At 40.6% G+C, this 13,641-nt stretch overlaps 1 protein-coding gene across 2 annotated transcripts; it reads right to left on the bottom strand.

Moving 5' to 3' along the window:
• Positions 1-933: 933 nt before the first annotated feature.
• On the bottom strand, positions 934-9,410 carry LOC116265771 (protein ENHANCED DISEASE RESISTANCE 2-like). Of its 2 annotated transcripts, none has more exons than XM_031646660.2 (22): positions 8,903-9,410; positions 7,697-7,771; positions 7,558-7,611; positions 7,411-7,476; positions 7,252-7,313; positions 6,670-6,710; positions 5,674-5,769; positions 5,557-5,600; positions 5,391-5,491; positions 5,196-5,291; positions 5,033-5,097; positions 4,869-4,940; positions 4,614-4,760; positions 4,155-4,519; positions 3,143-3,212; positions 2,881-3,065; positions 2,638-2,739; positions 2,492-2,542; positions 2,252-2,395; positions 2,079-2,174; positions 1,779-1,880; positions 934-1,260 (listed from the first exon to the last, which is right to left on the bottom strand). In XM_031646660.2, exons 1-22 carry the CDS (start codon positions 9,026-9,028, stop codon positions 1,168-1,170), a joined length of 2,253 nt encoding a protein of 750 aa, XP_031502520.1. In that variant the 5' UTR covers positions 9,029-9,410; the 3' UTR covers positions 934-1,167. The 2 variants fall into 2 exon arrangements, with proteins under 2 accessions (XP_031502520.1, XP_031502521.1); XM_031646661.2 differs by having other exon boundaries at positions 5,674-5,742.
• Positions 9,411-13,641: the final 4,231 nt, after the last annotated feature.

Here is a 13,641-nt window from a genome sequence, read left to right as displayed (position 1 = left end):
TGACCTGATCTAACGTTCCGGTCATGCGCCAGCGAACGGGATCAGGGCTCCGCCCCTACAGCTTTCTTAGAAACAATAAATAAATTCAGCTGCCGCCGGAGTCACACTGGTCATTCTGACAACATGCGGGGAAGGCATGGCGATGGCGGTGCCGGCCCACTAACATGCGCGTGACTTTATTTACATATGGTTGGGTCGGGCGCTCCCCTTTAGCCCTGCCAATCTGCCGGAGAACGTGCCGGTGACAGCATGGAGGAGGGAGGTCGATCGGTTGGTTCTTCAGACAACAAACATGTCTGTAGACGTCGTCCTGCGCCTCGATAACCCAGCCTTCGCAAATTGGTCAGCTCGAACGCGAATGAAGTTTAAGAGAAAAAAAATTGCAAATCTGAATGCAATACTTTAAGATCTCCATTGACATCTAAGGTTGAGCCTTTCTGCTTCAGGAGCGATCGAGGCAGAAAGATGTTGTTTGAGTTCGAGCTCAAGGAAAATCTGTAGGGTGAACATCGTCCAGTCGCAGCTGAATCCTCCAAGGTGTTACAAGAATAAAAATATGACGTCCAGCGGAGCCCACAACTCACGTACTCCAAAGCAGCATGATACTAGGCCGTGATTACTGGAAACGGTTGAATCGTGTTTTTTGTTGTTAACCAAGCGCTACTGGTAACTGTAAACAAAACACAGTGATAAATATCTCATTTACCACCTGTTTAACGTTTAAGAAAAGACGGAGTCTCCTGATAACTTTCACTTTCAACTTGGATGCGCTCCCTACCATCTTAAGACACCATAAGAATCATATTAAATATCTGCCTTTTGCAGACCCCTAACCCAACGGCCTACATTTTGCCTTTGAAGGCAGTCACTCTCTCCAAACTTGTCCTCTCTTTCACAATCTTTGATGACAAAGCATAAGCATGGACAGCGTGATCAATAAAAGGACTGCTTAGTCCACTCTGTGTATTTCTTCGTTACAAATTACACATTTTCCGGGCCTTTTCATTAACATACATCACAACCATGATCATGGTCAAAATTTACCACCTTCAAGATTTTAGCACGTCCTTGAAAAGACTGAATCTGCGAGTAGCTTTGCAGATAGAGTTGTTCTGCTTTCCCATCTTTACGAGACAGCAGTATCCAATGGTCTCTGTAAGAAGACATTCACGGCCTTGCGTTCACTGCTTTAGCGATGTCCAAATGATTGAGCTGGCATGTCCCCAGAAGAAACTCCGGGAGTTCTTCTTCAGTGTTTGCCTGGGTCACAGAAATTGCTTGGATCAGAGGAGATGCTGACAAATTATTTTCCAGTTATATGGTTGACTTGCGGTGCTGTGTCATTCTTATCTGTGGAAGTGTGTGAAGAAAGAAGAAAAAATCAAGGGAGTAGAGTAGAAAAGAAAGATTCAGGGCCCTGCAGCAACAACGTTGAAGAAAATCATATTCTGCCTCTGATAGTCTTGAAGATATCAGAATTCGAATTTTTTGGCCTTAAATAAGAGCTGTTGAAGTTAAGAAATTCCGTCCCTCTTTTCCTTTTTCTCCAAGAGAGGCCAGCTTAGTCGGCCATATGCAGGCGACATCTCCTAGTTTAGGAAGGCAGTTCCACACGAAAATGTGTGTCCCTTGCTGGAGATCTGGAGCAATAAAGGGACCTTGCTGACGGGCTCAAGGAAGTGAGATGCTCGCGTCAACGCCATATAATAAACATCTTCTTCCATGGTCAACAAGGTTTGACAACCTGTGCAAATTGATACATCCAAGGAAACTCTTACCTGTATTAAAAAGGCCAACTCAATAACGAGAGTGTTCAGGTACCGAAGAACCAACCCCGTGATGCCTGTGGCCACACTTGATGAGCCAATATGGACTGCAATCTGAAAGTTGATGCTTCTCAAATTAGAGACTATAGCAAGAGGACGAAGCGCGTGCTATATCAAAAACCTAAATGAATTCAATTTTGGTGCATAGGATCTGATAGCAAGGCATGCCATGCGCACAGAGAACCATGACCATGGACGAAGGTGTCCCACATAAATTAGAATGTAGTTGTATAAGAAGGCACAAATCTTTACCTCCAGGTAGTTCTTCCCGCGAAAATAATTTATTTCCAGTCCTGTAGCGAGTAGACACGCTTTTCTGCCGACAGTTTGTCTCACTATCCAAGAACCCTGGGAAGCCAAGCGCACCATCAGCAAATTTTCTCACTCGTGGATGCATTTAGTAACCAAAAGGAAAATATGTCAACCTTCGAAATGAAAGGAATTAGTTTGAATCTGGAATTCCTGAAAGCATCATCTCCATTTACAAAGCGTTCTAGCAGTGGGTTTCTCCCCAGAGGTGACTCCATCATGTAATATAGTGCAATGTTATACGTGACAGATCCAGGGATCTAAAAGACAAGCAAGAGGTAGTTCAGTACAAACATCAATCCTGAGCCAAAGGAAAGGAAAATGAACTTATATAAGAAAAACTTGAAGGAAGGTACCTGAAAATTAATAATGAAAAAGAACTCGCTACCAAATCCTGCAGCATATTTCTGCACATAATCACAAAAATAGACGAGGACAAATTAATAACAAAGGTAAGCAGAACCTGAAACAGCTACAACAAGGTATTTTCAGATTTGATTACCTGAACAAGACTGCTAGGACGGCCACCAAGATCATCTTCTCGCCTATCGGACTTCAGCCAATCCACACCGACCAATTGCATTAAAGTGCCACTTGCTTTGACCTGGTGCAAACAAGCTTGACTAATGAGGGAGTGTGTTCTGAATTGTCATTTGCCAAGGTTTTGCCAGTCGAGCATGTAAGGTATGAAGTAGAAAGCAAAAGCACTCTCCACTGGAGAAATATCTTTCATCACAAATATTACCTTTTTCCAGTCTTGCAGGTAATTCTTCCCTCGGATAAGAAATGTTGAAGGGTCTGGGATTGTCCAGCTGCATGGCGTGGAACAAGTTGGATCTTTTGGAAGTGTGCTTCCATACAAGCAGGATGAACAGGATAAACCTTCTTCAAGTGTTACTTCTCTCAAGTCTCTGTGTATTTTTCGCTGAACTGTGAAACATGAGAAAGCGATGATAGATCTTTAGCCAAGACTATTGATACATGAACGATTCAGTGACAACATTCACCTGCCAGATTTTGCAATTTTTTCACGAAAATTGCAGCAGTTGACATCTTCTGTTGACTTCGTTCTTGCACCTGCCAATGGAATCAACAAATATTTCATTGCTCATAAATTTCCTCTCAGTTATGCTAAGGAAAAATGATCAACTCCTATACCTGGCAGAAATAACTAGTCAGAGACAGAAGTGTGCTGTGTTACTAACACCATTACTTTTTGTTAAATATATGTAGCGCAAAGGAGAGAAGAAAAAGTATGTCAAAAATTTGACTCTGCAAAAAAAGTCAGCTCTAGAGCATGGTACTACTTATCCAGCAAATTTCACAATCCCCCTTTCAGTGGCTTTTACTGAATCATCTAAAGTACAGGCAAACGTTTACAAGATAAAATGTGCCAATTCATCCATATTAAACCAGGTTATGTTCAACATGCTGGAAGATAAACATGTCATACAATATTAATCGAACCAAAAAGCATATGAAAAGCAAATAAACTTAAAAGGAAAACGTTTGTTCTCTAAATATATGAAAAATGAAAGCAGATTGACTGTAACGTCATTACATGCATTCAAAGGACACCATTACCTAATTCTAGCACATATCACATGCCGCCCCCTCTCATTCTACTATAAATAGAGCTAGCCCAAGATCTAGCGATGGAAAACCCAAAAGGATGTGGATTATTTACATGATAACCCTAAAGCAAAACATAAGTTAATCATGTTTCTGTAGTCATACAGATGCCCGATTGGTTATCCCATAGGAACCCAAATTCAAAAAGATTAAAGCCAATCAATCCCACAATGGAAAAACAAAAGGAAAGAAATAGCAAAAAAACAAATTAGATATACTTCATCTGACCTCGTGCTTCATAGCACATCTACCTTGGCTACTACAATACCAAAAATTTTTTGAGAAGAAGATGAGTATAGAATATGAGAACAATAAGTCTTTTATGTAAACAAAATGTGACTAGTAGCTTTTGGGAAGGAAACATTTCATTGTTTTCATGGGAAGTACCTGGGTCTGTTTCCCATTTGCAGCATCAGGAAACCATGTATCTTCTGAACACTCTGACATAAATTGATCTGAGTCCAGGTCAAAATATTCATACTCTGACTGCTCAGGGACATCAAAGAATTCATCTGATGCATTGCTCAGTTGAAGGAAAGGTGTGGTCGAATTGGACGGTTTAATATAAGGTTCTTCTTCTGGTACTTCTGCTGGTGGATCCTCAGTATGCCCGTTTTCAACAGTAGATTGCAGCTCAACTTTTATGTCCTCCTTGTCACACTCTGGCGATGCTCCACATCTCGTCAACTCACCTCGTGAACAATCAACACATGGATAACTTCCAAACTTGGCCCTAAACATTTCTCTCAGAGCTACAATAAAATGGGCAATGCAATATTAATGACTTGTTTTTGGTGCAACACAAGAATCACAGGAATCAGGCCATTTGATTCGTCAAAAGGTTACCTGCAACTCGTTCTGTCATTCTGATAGTTAGATATATTTCACAAGATTTAAACATGGATGATTTCCAATATTTCCAGTTAATTGAGAGCATGTGCTTTACGACTGATTGTTTTCCTTGATTTAATGGAGATATTACATAGCCTCCGCCTGCAGTGTACATGAAGTTCTACAATGAATTTGATCCCTTCGACTCCAATATTGAACATATAAAATACCATAATCATCATTCATAGTTCAAAACAATGCACGCACTACCTTTAAGACAAGCACGGACATAGCCCTTCTGAGGTGAACATTTCTTGTGAATTACAGAGTGAAACAGGATTACTGCACGATGCAGAAAAGGAAAAGACAATTACTTGCTTAGGAAAAGCTTCTGTGAGGAGAAAAGATGTCAAGAAGAAGCTTCTGTAGACTACCATATGTTCCATCATCCTCTCTCCTCCAGTATCGACGCATCAAGAGTTCTCGAGGCTTCATTCCCCTGAAAATATTTCAACATAGAAAGAAGGCAGCATGAAGGTTTTAAATGCATGTAAGAATTGAGAATTTATCTAGACATAGAAGAACTTCACATCTCACCATGGCAACCAGTCCTTCTTTATCTGTTCCTGAATTATGTCAGTGTGGCCATCAAGGTGCTCAACTATTGTTGCTCGGGAGACACAGAAGTCCCATCTGTAAAGGAAAGTTAAGTTTGAAGCAACAGTCAGATTTGTTCAACTGTTAGTAGCCAATAACCATACAAATGCTAGTGAGCTTGCTCAAGAATGATACTCTGATCTTGATGCACCAATTGTCATGACTGTCTGAAAGACTGCCTCCGAAGTTGCATCAACCATTCCCACAGCCATTATTGCTGGATGATCATCATAATTCTGAGGAACAAAGAAAACGTCAAATTGGAAGTCTTTTGTGTAGGTATATCGAAAATAAAAGCTACCTTTCTTCGAAAGTTGCCATTAGCCTCCTTGAATAACCGTAAACCTGGAAAAAGAACAAATCCGAGTGAGAGAATCCTTCAAATTTATTCTGCAAAGAGAAAGAGAATCCTATTTACCATTTCGACAACCAAAAATTTCCCATGAATATGGTGCGACGACATCTGCTGTAACTGGCTCAGCATGCACTGATGAACAATCAGTCCAATCCAGACCTTTTGTGAGAAAGCACGACTAACACAAGATTATATTTCTAAAAATAATGGTAGAAGAAATAATGTCATGCGGAACAGAAGTACGGCTTTTTGAACTAATCATTCACGTATTTTCATCTCCATTCTATTAATTGTAATTGTAGCATACGTACCACAGAAAAAAAAAGAAAAAGACAATAAAGATGATTGGAATATGCATCGCATAGCTATAAGATAAACTAATTTCCAATTAAATTTGTTGACCTGACAGCATTTCCCCTCAGGATGCGAAAGATTTGGAGGAATGGAAATGAAAATTTCATCTATGTGGTATTTGAGGCACCATTGTGTATCAGTTCATTTCATCTTCTCTTGACATAAATGTATTCTCTCATGTTGTCTCTCATTAGCCAAGTGAAATGAGTGTGCGCTACCTCAATTATGTATATCTGGAAGGATTTCGTTAATTTTCTCTTACAGAAAGTGAAAGTACAACAGAGAGAGAAGACACGACATCTTTTCCTTTCCGTAGCGGTTGTGGGACTCGATTTGTAAAAAGAATGCATAATATAAAGAATTTTCCAGTTAGTCCAGTAGGATGTTACTTGCTTATTATCTCTTGATGTGGGATTGGTTTCAAGCTTGTAGAAAGACCTTAGTTTCTACCGTCAGACTAGAACATCTCCTAAGACATACTCCATTTGATTTTCCATAGAAGTTATTTGAGAATGAGATGTCGTTCTTCTGTGGGCTAGAACATCTTTTAAGACATACTCCATTTGATTTTACATTGAAGTTATTTCCGAAAGAAATGCCATTCAATGGTAAGGAAGAAGGAGAGTACATGACAGAAATACAGGCATAGATGAAGGAAATCATAGACATGACATGAAAAAGGGCATATGCTTTTTTCGGCCATACCCAAAGAGTTCATATGGCCGATTCCCCTCCTGCGACTCAACCTGTCAAACCATTACGCAATGTAGTCAAATGAACTGACCAAAACAGGGCATTTATAATGTGTGCTCACACGCATAAGCAATTGCTGTGCTTATGGAAGTGGAATATTATATATTTATATCTGAGCATCTACATGTGCAAACATGCATATAGTACGTACAAAATTGCATGTCTCAAAGTCATTTTTTTAGTTGATTCAGGCACTGTTCGGGTGATTTTTATGAACTCAGCAAAATTTGACCACAATTCAACCGAATAGTTTAAAGGCATCCATACGCATGTACGAACCCAACAGAATGTTGAAAAAGTTTATGCATCCGTCTTGATAAATACTTCTAGACTTATAGTAAACATACAGGGGCTTCAAAGAAATTGGTACTGTAACTCCACTATATATAGTACCAGAAGGAGCATAAATGTTTTAAAAGCCTTGGCATCTATATGTAATTTTTTCAGAATATCTTTTGCTCAGCAAACATGATTCGAGCCAAGAATCTGAACTCAGGGGGCTACTTAATAGATCAGACAGAGAAGGTTAGTTACCTGAAATATCGGTGCTTTTGCCTGGAAAAAACCAGAAGATTTTCTCTTCGATTCAGACACTCCTGCATTTTACAAATCAGTACAGTTATGAACTGAAAGTGGAAACGATAAGAGAAATCTTTTCTAGTGTTAATATGGCCACTGGGGGTAAGCTTATACCTTTAGTGCTGCTTCTTTGAATGAATGCATCCATTTGGCTGCTTCTTCTGAACTCCGAGCTCCCAGCTGTATTAATTTGTCAGGTTCCCATTGTAGCATTTCCGATCAAGAAAAAAACTTAAATTGCAGAGGCAAAAAGACTCAAACCTTAAGTTGGTCACTGTGATCTGAAGAATTGTACAGAGTAAATATGAAGAGTACCTGCAATTGCCCTCTAGTAAGTTGGAACTGGTAAATCTAAATAACCATAAAAGGTGACGTGCGAATAAACCATTCTGTTACTTACTTTCCTGTGGATGCTTTCTCTCCCGTTATCTGCCACTCGAATACAGGAATCAATCAGCGTGCTTTTTATAGGATCCTGAGAACCAGAATTTTGGAACATCATTTCAGGTTCCGGCAACTTCCATATTTGTAGTAACAAATTCTTTCAATGTAAACGTGTGGCAAGATATTACCCAGAGAAGAACATAATATCAACCTATACCTAAATTGGATAAACAAAAGCATCTTTTGACCTAGAAGATACTTAGAAATTGGCCATGAGGCATATGATCATATGTTACCGAAGGAAGAAATAAAAAGTCAAATTTTGTGTGCTCACAGGTTTCGGACTTCATGCAAAAAAAATTCCACCTTCATTTTCCCACCATACGGTCCACGTTGCTAATCACCTTTTTTTTGTTTATTTTCCTAGTATTCGTGGAAGAGGGACCAGCGTGCTTTGATTCAATGAAGATGTACTAGATCTAGAAATGCATCTCCAATCTTCGCATAATTCACTAGTATTTTTCAACCTAAATGTATAATGTTCTTTACATTCTAAGATCCATGATGAGGGCTGTCAATTGTCATCGATGATGTTAAAAACACATATTTTGATCATAAGGCCATATCAACCAACATGAAGGCTGATGAACAGATTCCAAAAAGGAAAAAGGTCTTTAGGTTCTAATTTCTACCAGCACAATTGTCACAGAAGTCCAGCAAAAATAATGATTGGATATGTTGACACTGACTGGTTAACCATGTTATACCGCTCGATCCAGGGAAATGAACAAACATTCTTCCAACCCGTACGAAGTGGTTTGTGATATCTATTTTCCTAAGGCAGTCATCACAGGCTCAACAAAATCCATGCAACGTAAGTTTTGTGATTGAGAAAAAAAAATCTGCCCATTCATGAACAAACAATTATTGGACAAGCAGCTTTTCTTAAGGGAGATCTTAATTCCGTTCTAAGTGACCGAAGCTGAATTGTATGTGTGTGTGTGTGTGTGTGTATATATATATATATATACACAAGCAGAAAGCTAGTGAACATGGAGAAGGAAATAAGGTCGACCAAAATATGGAGGAAAAACGAAAGAGATAAAGCATCAGATAAGAGGACAACAAGAAGAATCCAGCTCTAATAAGGTTATTCGTAGCTTTTGTGATTGACCGTCTTTGAATCATGAAGGTTAGACTGCGGAGAGAAAGCAAGTGATACCTCTGTTCTGGAGAAGGGGAGACATTTGAAGCAATGAAGGCTGTTTTCCTCGAGAACAAAGTAGCGCTTCCTTGAAGATTGCAGCCCGAATCTGCTGGAACGAACGAGATACAACCATCCTTCCATTCTCCTTCCTCGTAAGACTTTTTCCTGTCTTCTTCTCTTCCCTTCTTCCCTCCCTCAACTATATGTACCCATCCTCATAAATGCACGAAATTTTGCAGTGCAAGCTACAGCATTGGGTGGATAAAACGGAGAGAAGGAAGAAAAATTACGACTTAATTCTCAATTAATGAAATCTGCAGATCATTCATGGTGGGGTTGCACCTTCAACCTGAGAGTGTCAGGTGAAGGTGACGCCCCACCCAACTCTCTCTCTCTCTCCCTCTCTGTCTCTCTCCTTCCTGCCAATGTTATTTGCGCTTGTATACTAATCTTGTTGTTGCATAAGAACCACGCCCTCTCTCTCTTTCCCTCTCCTGCGATTGTTATTTGTGCTTCAATACTTGCTATTATTGCATCAGAACCACGTAGCATGGTCATCAAGTATTTGTATAGCTATGATGTTGTTATCGGTTGCCAGACAATTGCTGGCTTACATTGTTAATCTTAGCAGGGTGACCTGTGGGTTGACCAACCGAAATGTGGCCATTGGCCGTGCTTTCATCTTCTCATTCCCGAACATTTTTCTCTTTGCATGCTAGAATTACGGACGTGTCAACCGGTTTAAGCAGTCTGAGGTAACCGTTTGCGGATCATGCGACAGCCCAGATGGTAAACCCATAAAAAAATTATGTGGTCTCTGCCTCCTCGCTACTCTGAACGTGCAGGCCTGATCAGCATTCTTGTAAGATATTTTAAGTTTAATTTTAGTGCCCACTTTCCGTCGGCTTTGAAAGATAAAAACTTTTGCTCCCACTATTATCGCTAACAGGCTTCTCCTCCCCTCCCATCGGTTTTCGGACTTGAAGAAGCCGCCAAAAGACCATCAATATCAATGAGAAGGTTAGGTTTCAGTTTTCCTAGCATTGGGAGAGCATCCAGATTAATTAACTCGCCCCCTTCCCGAAAGGCCCGAAACAAATAAAAAATTGGATCAAGACTAACTTCATACGCTCAGTTGTTGAAGACAGCCAAGAGGTGAGAAGAAAACTTCATTCATTGGATCCTAGCCGTATTAACAATGCCTCCGACACAAGTCAAAGGGAGAGAGAGAGGCCCTGCAGCAGCCACGTCGTTGGAGAAGAAGAAGAAGAAGGTAAAATATACGTTTCCCGTTTTGGGAAACGGAATAGTTGGGTAAATTTAATTTGTGCCAACATCTACTGATAAATGAGACGAGTGGGGTGGACCGTGGAATGAGGACGATGCCGATGAGTGAGAGCCAAACGCCTGTCTAGATTTTGTCCTCTGCTGAGTAGGCCTCTCTCTTTTTGTAGTAAAACTGAATGGTAAAGGTAAGGAATACAACGGATTTAATGCTAGTAGGGGCCGAGGAAAACGAGGCATTTAATTAAACCCATGTGCATTCCTTATCTTTGGGCAGGCAATCACCTACAACTTAGACTTTACAGCACGGCCATAGCCTCTCTCTCTCTCTCTCTCTCTCTTTCGGCTCTGCTCTTAATTTTATTGTTTCTATGCGGAAGGTTGGTTTTTTGTAAAACCGGTGACGTCTCGTCACCCAATTTTTTGGTTTAGCGCATTTTTCGGCTCTCGCTATCTGGGAGCTGGACCATTTTGATCTATGTATGTCTGTCTGCTTCATTCTTTGCGAATGTAAGATGGACAACATACGGCTGCCACCACATTTGTTAAAGTGAAAAACAGATTCAAATCTTTTGCAACAAAAACAGTAGGTGGTCACCAAAATGAAATGTGCCCCGGCCTCTCCGTAGCAACTTTAACCTTTTAACTAATTTTCATGAGTTGTAACGTTGTAAACTTTTAGAAACTATACAAATGATGATAAATAAATGCTTTAGCAGCGGTTCAGAGTTTGGACGGGAGATGAGCTCATTCAGATTAGTTGTAAGTTGTAAATTTGGGTGTATGTCCATTAATGGGTATGCCGAGCCCACCGTACGTGCTGGGTGTAAGGCTGTAGGTCCCTAGATCCCCACGGCAGAAGGTGCAAATCCAACTTGTAACGAGACCAATTCACAACTTCCACTTCCCGTCGTCTTAATTTGGTCAGCACTCAATCACCAATCGCTGGATGTGTAAGTCGGCCGCGGCTGGCAGGTCAACACGCTGCAACCCTACCCTGCCCTAGTCCACTGGCGTGGGGAAGTATTATTCATTGCGTATATGGGGGCGCGAACACACAATATAGGACGCAGATTGGGTGGGCTCTAAAATTTAAATGCATTGGGACATTGAATTGAATTTAATTAGGCACAGCTGATTAATGACCATGACAAAAGCCCCCCTCATAAAGTCAACATCGGTGGGTGTGGACTGCTCATCATTGAATGACACTACCATACGAATTGCCCTGCAACAACAAGGAGAAGGAGATCATTAGCTAGCTACCTCCTCAACCCCCACCTCCTTCAAGTTTTTGCGAATCGATCTTCGTTTTGCAAATACCAGCTTCTCTACTGAGCAACTTATAATTACCAGCTCGGCTTGTTTCCCGCTCAAAAACCATGCAGCGGAGGAGAAACACGGCAGCCGAGACATTACGCGAGAGGTTCCTTAATTTCTTTCTCACCAGATAACTTGCAGATCTACCCTTAGATTATTATTTCTATTTGGAAGCGCGTAGGACGAGATCGGTTATTGACCTTTCGTCTTAATTACGAAATAAAGTAAGATGGTACCACTCGGAGAGCAACAATTCAACGGACTTGCACAAAAGACTCCAGTCATTTTTACCTTTGCACTTCAACAAGTGTATTCGAATTTCAAGACCACAACTTGTAAACGAACGCTTAGATCAACAAGTGTACTTTGGAAGTAGGAAGTTCAAGAGATGGCATCTCCACAACTTATAAACGAACGATTAGATCTGGACGAATAAGCAAGATTTCAATTGCGTCCAAACAGCATTTGTTAAATATAGGATCAGCTCCATCCACACCGGACTTAAACCTTTCAAGTTGAATGAGGGCCGAAGCGCTCGACGCCAGTCGAGGGGCATGCATGCTTTGACGGCCGATCGTAGCTTGCGGCTTGACTATTTAAAAAAATTCAAAAAACTCCATTCTAGGAAAGCAAAAGAAGCTGATGTAAATTTTTTTACTACCCACTTCTTGAGCTGGATGAGGTAGATGCACGTATATCAATTGGTTGGCCGTTGAAACATCATGATAATCAAGGCAAGGTTTCCAGAAACATGTGCACAAGGGCCATCCATCCCCACTGCACTGCCTGTTGATTGAATTACCTGCCATGGCGACGCCATTTGCAGTCCCACGTGATATGAATCCGGCAGCGACCTCCCATTTCGTTTGCTTTTCCCCCTTCCCACTCTTCCCTCTTTGACCTTTAAATCATGCAACAACCTCATAATTGGAGCTGGTGGCCGATGATGATCAAGTGGTTCTGGTATGTGGCTCTGGATCGCGTCCCTGTTGAACAGATCCACGAGAATCGTGATAATTGAATTCCTCAGTCAAATCTGTTGGCTGATATTAGATTTGATGCTCATAAACAAGCCTCCTCAGCCCATGGCCTCGTGTCCCTCTTTTCCTAACTAAATTTCCGATAGATAGAGTTGCTTATGTTATTATGGAACGTAGTTTCTTTTTTTTTTTTCCTTCTTGTTTCGTGCTGTTGCATGTGTATGTGTTGGTCGGTCGTTATGGGGTCTTTAAATAGTGCGGAATGAAACCTCTTTTGTTTTCTGCAAGAAAGCAAGGCGGCCCATGTATTCCCGTTTTCTAGAAGCCGTTCATATTGCACTTAAACGTTTCCGGTAAAATTCCGACCAATTAATGGAAATGAAAAACTTTAGAGACCAAAGAGAGATGTAGAGAGAGTCAGCGAGAGAACATTGCAAAAAATGAGATGCATTAGAAAATAAAAGGGAGAAAACAGATATAAAAGCACTTGATTTCTGACGTGGTAAACATACACCCGCTACTCTTAATTTTAATCACTATTCCGTTTTATTTAAATTCAAGCAATGTAAACTGAGTCTGAAAGCCAGATGAGAAGATGCAGGTTTTTGGTTGTGCGAACGATCTGATAGTCTGACTGACTTGTACCTGATTCCTCAATCCAAACCTGAATTCGGTAGACAACATAAGATCCGTCAATTGTTTCTAGCTTCCACGTTCGGTCCTTGGGCCTAAGGATTAGTACTAGGATCCCATTTCCTTCACTAGATCTAACTAGATGGATCTGGTTTCCGGTAGGTAGTCCATCAACTCATGAGTTAAAATGTGGAGCTGGAGTAGCAACAGGCAGTGGTAGCGAACTTAATGCTCGATCCTTTATGTTTTCTCTTTAAAACTCAAACCTTGCAGATACGTGATTCGAAAACCCAAAGATCGATCACCGAATCAGCTTACTGAGACGTGTACCTAAATTTATATGACTTAGGAAACTTAGATGGTTGAACCTTTGGTCCATATAATAACGAAGTTCAGGAAAGAAAAACAAAGTACGGTCTAATCAGAAGCCAAACTAAAAATTAAGTTTATGTAAGAGATCAGATTTTTAGGAAGAGCTCGATGCAGAACTGAGTTGCCTGAACATGTGGGTATGCTTTCAAGACTGACCATAAAAGG

The sequence above is a fragment of the Nymphaea colorata genome, chromosome 12, assembly GCF_008831285.2.
Source record: "Nymphaea colorata isolate Beijing-Zhang1983 chromosome 12, ASM883128v2, whole genome shotgun sequence".
Lineage (NCBI taxonomy): Eukaryota > Viridiplantae > Streptophyta > Magnoliopsida > Nymphaeales > Nymphaeaceae > Nymphaea > Nymphaea colorata.
Note: the sequence above shows the minus strand (reverse complement) of the source record. Positions and strands in the feature narration are given on the sequence as shown.

Excerpts from the sequence above, each read along its gene's own strand:
- LOC116265771 (XM_031646660.2), bottom strand. The coding sequence starts at position 9,028 with ATGGAAGGATGGTTGTATCTCGTTCGTTCCAGCAGATTCGGGCTGCAA. Across the intron at positions 4,761-4,868 it reads TGTCCGTGCTTGTCTTAAAG|GCGGAGGCTATGTAATATCT; the intron begins GTAGTGCGTGCA and ends TGTACACTGCAG. Across the intron at positions 1,881-2,078 it reads GCGGGAAGAACTACCTGGAG|ATTGCAGTCCATATTGGCTC; the intron begins GTAAAGATTTGT and ends ATCAACTTTCAG.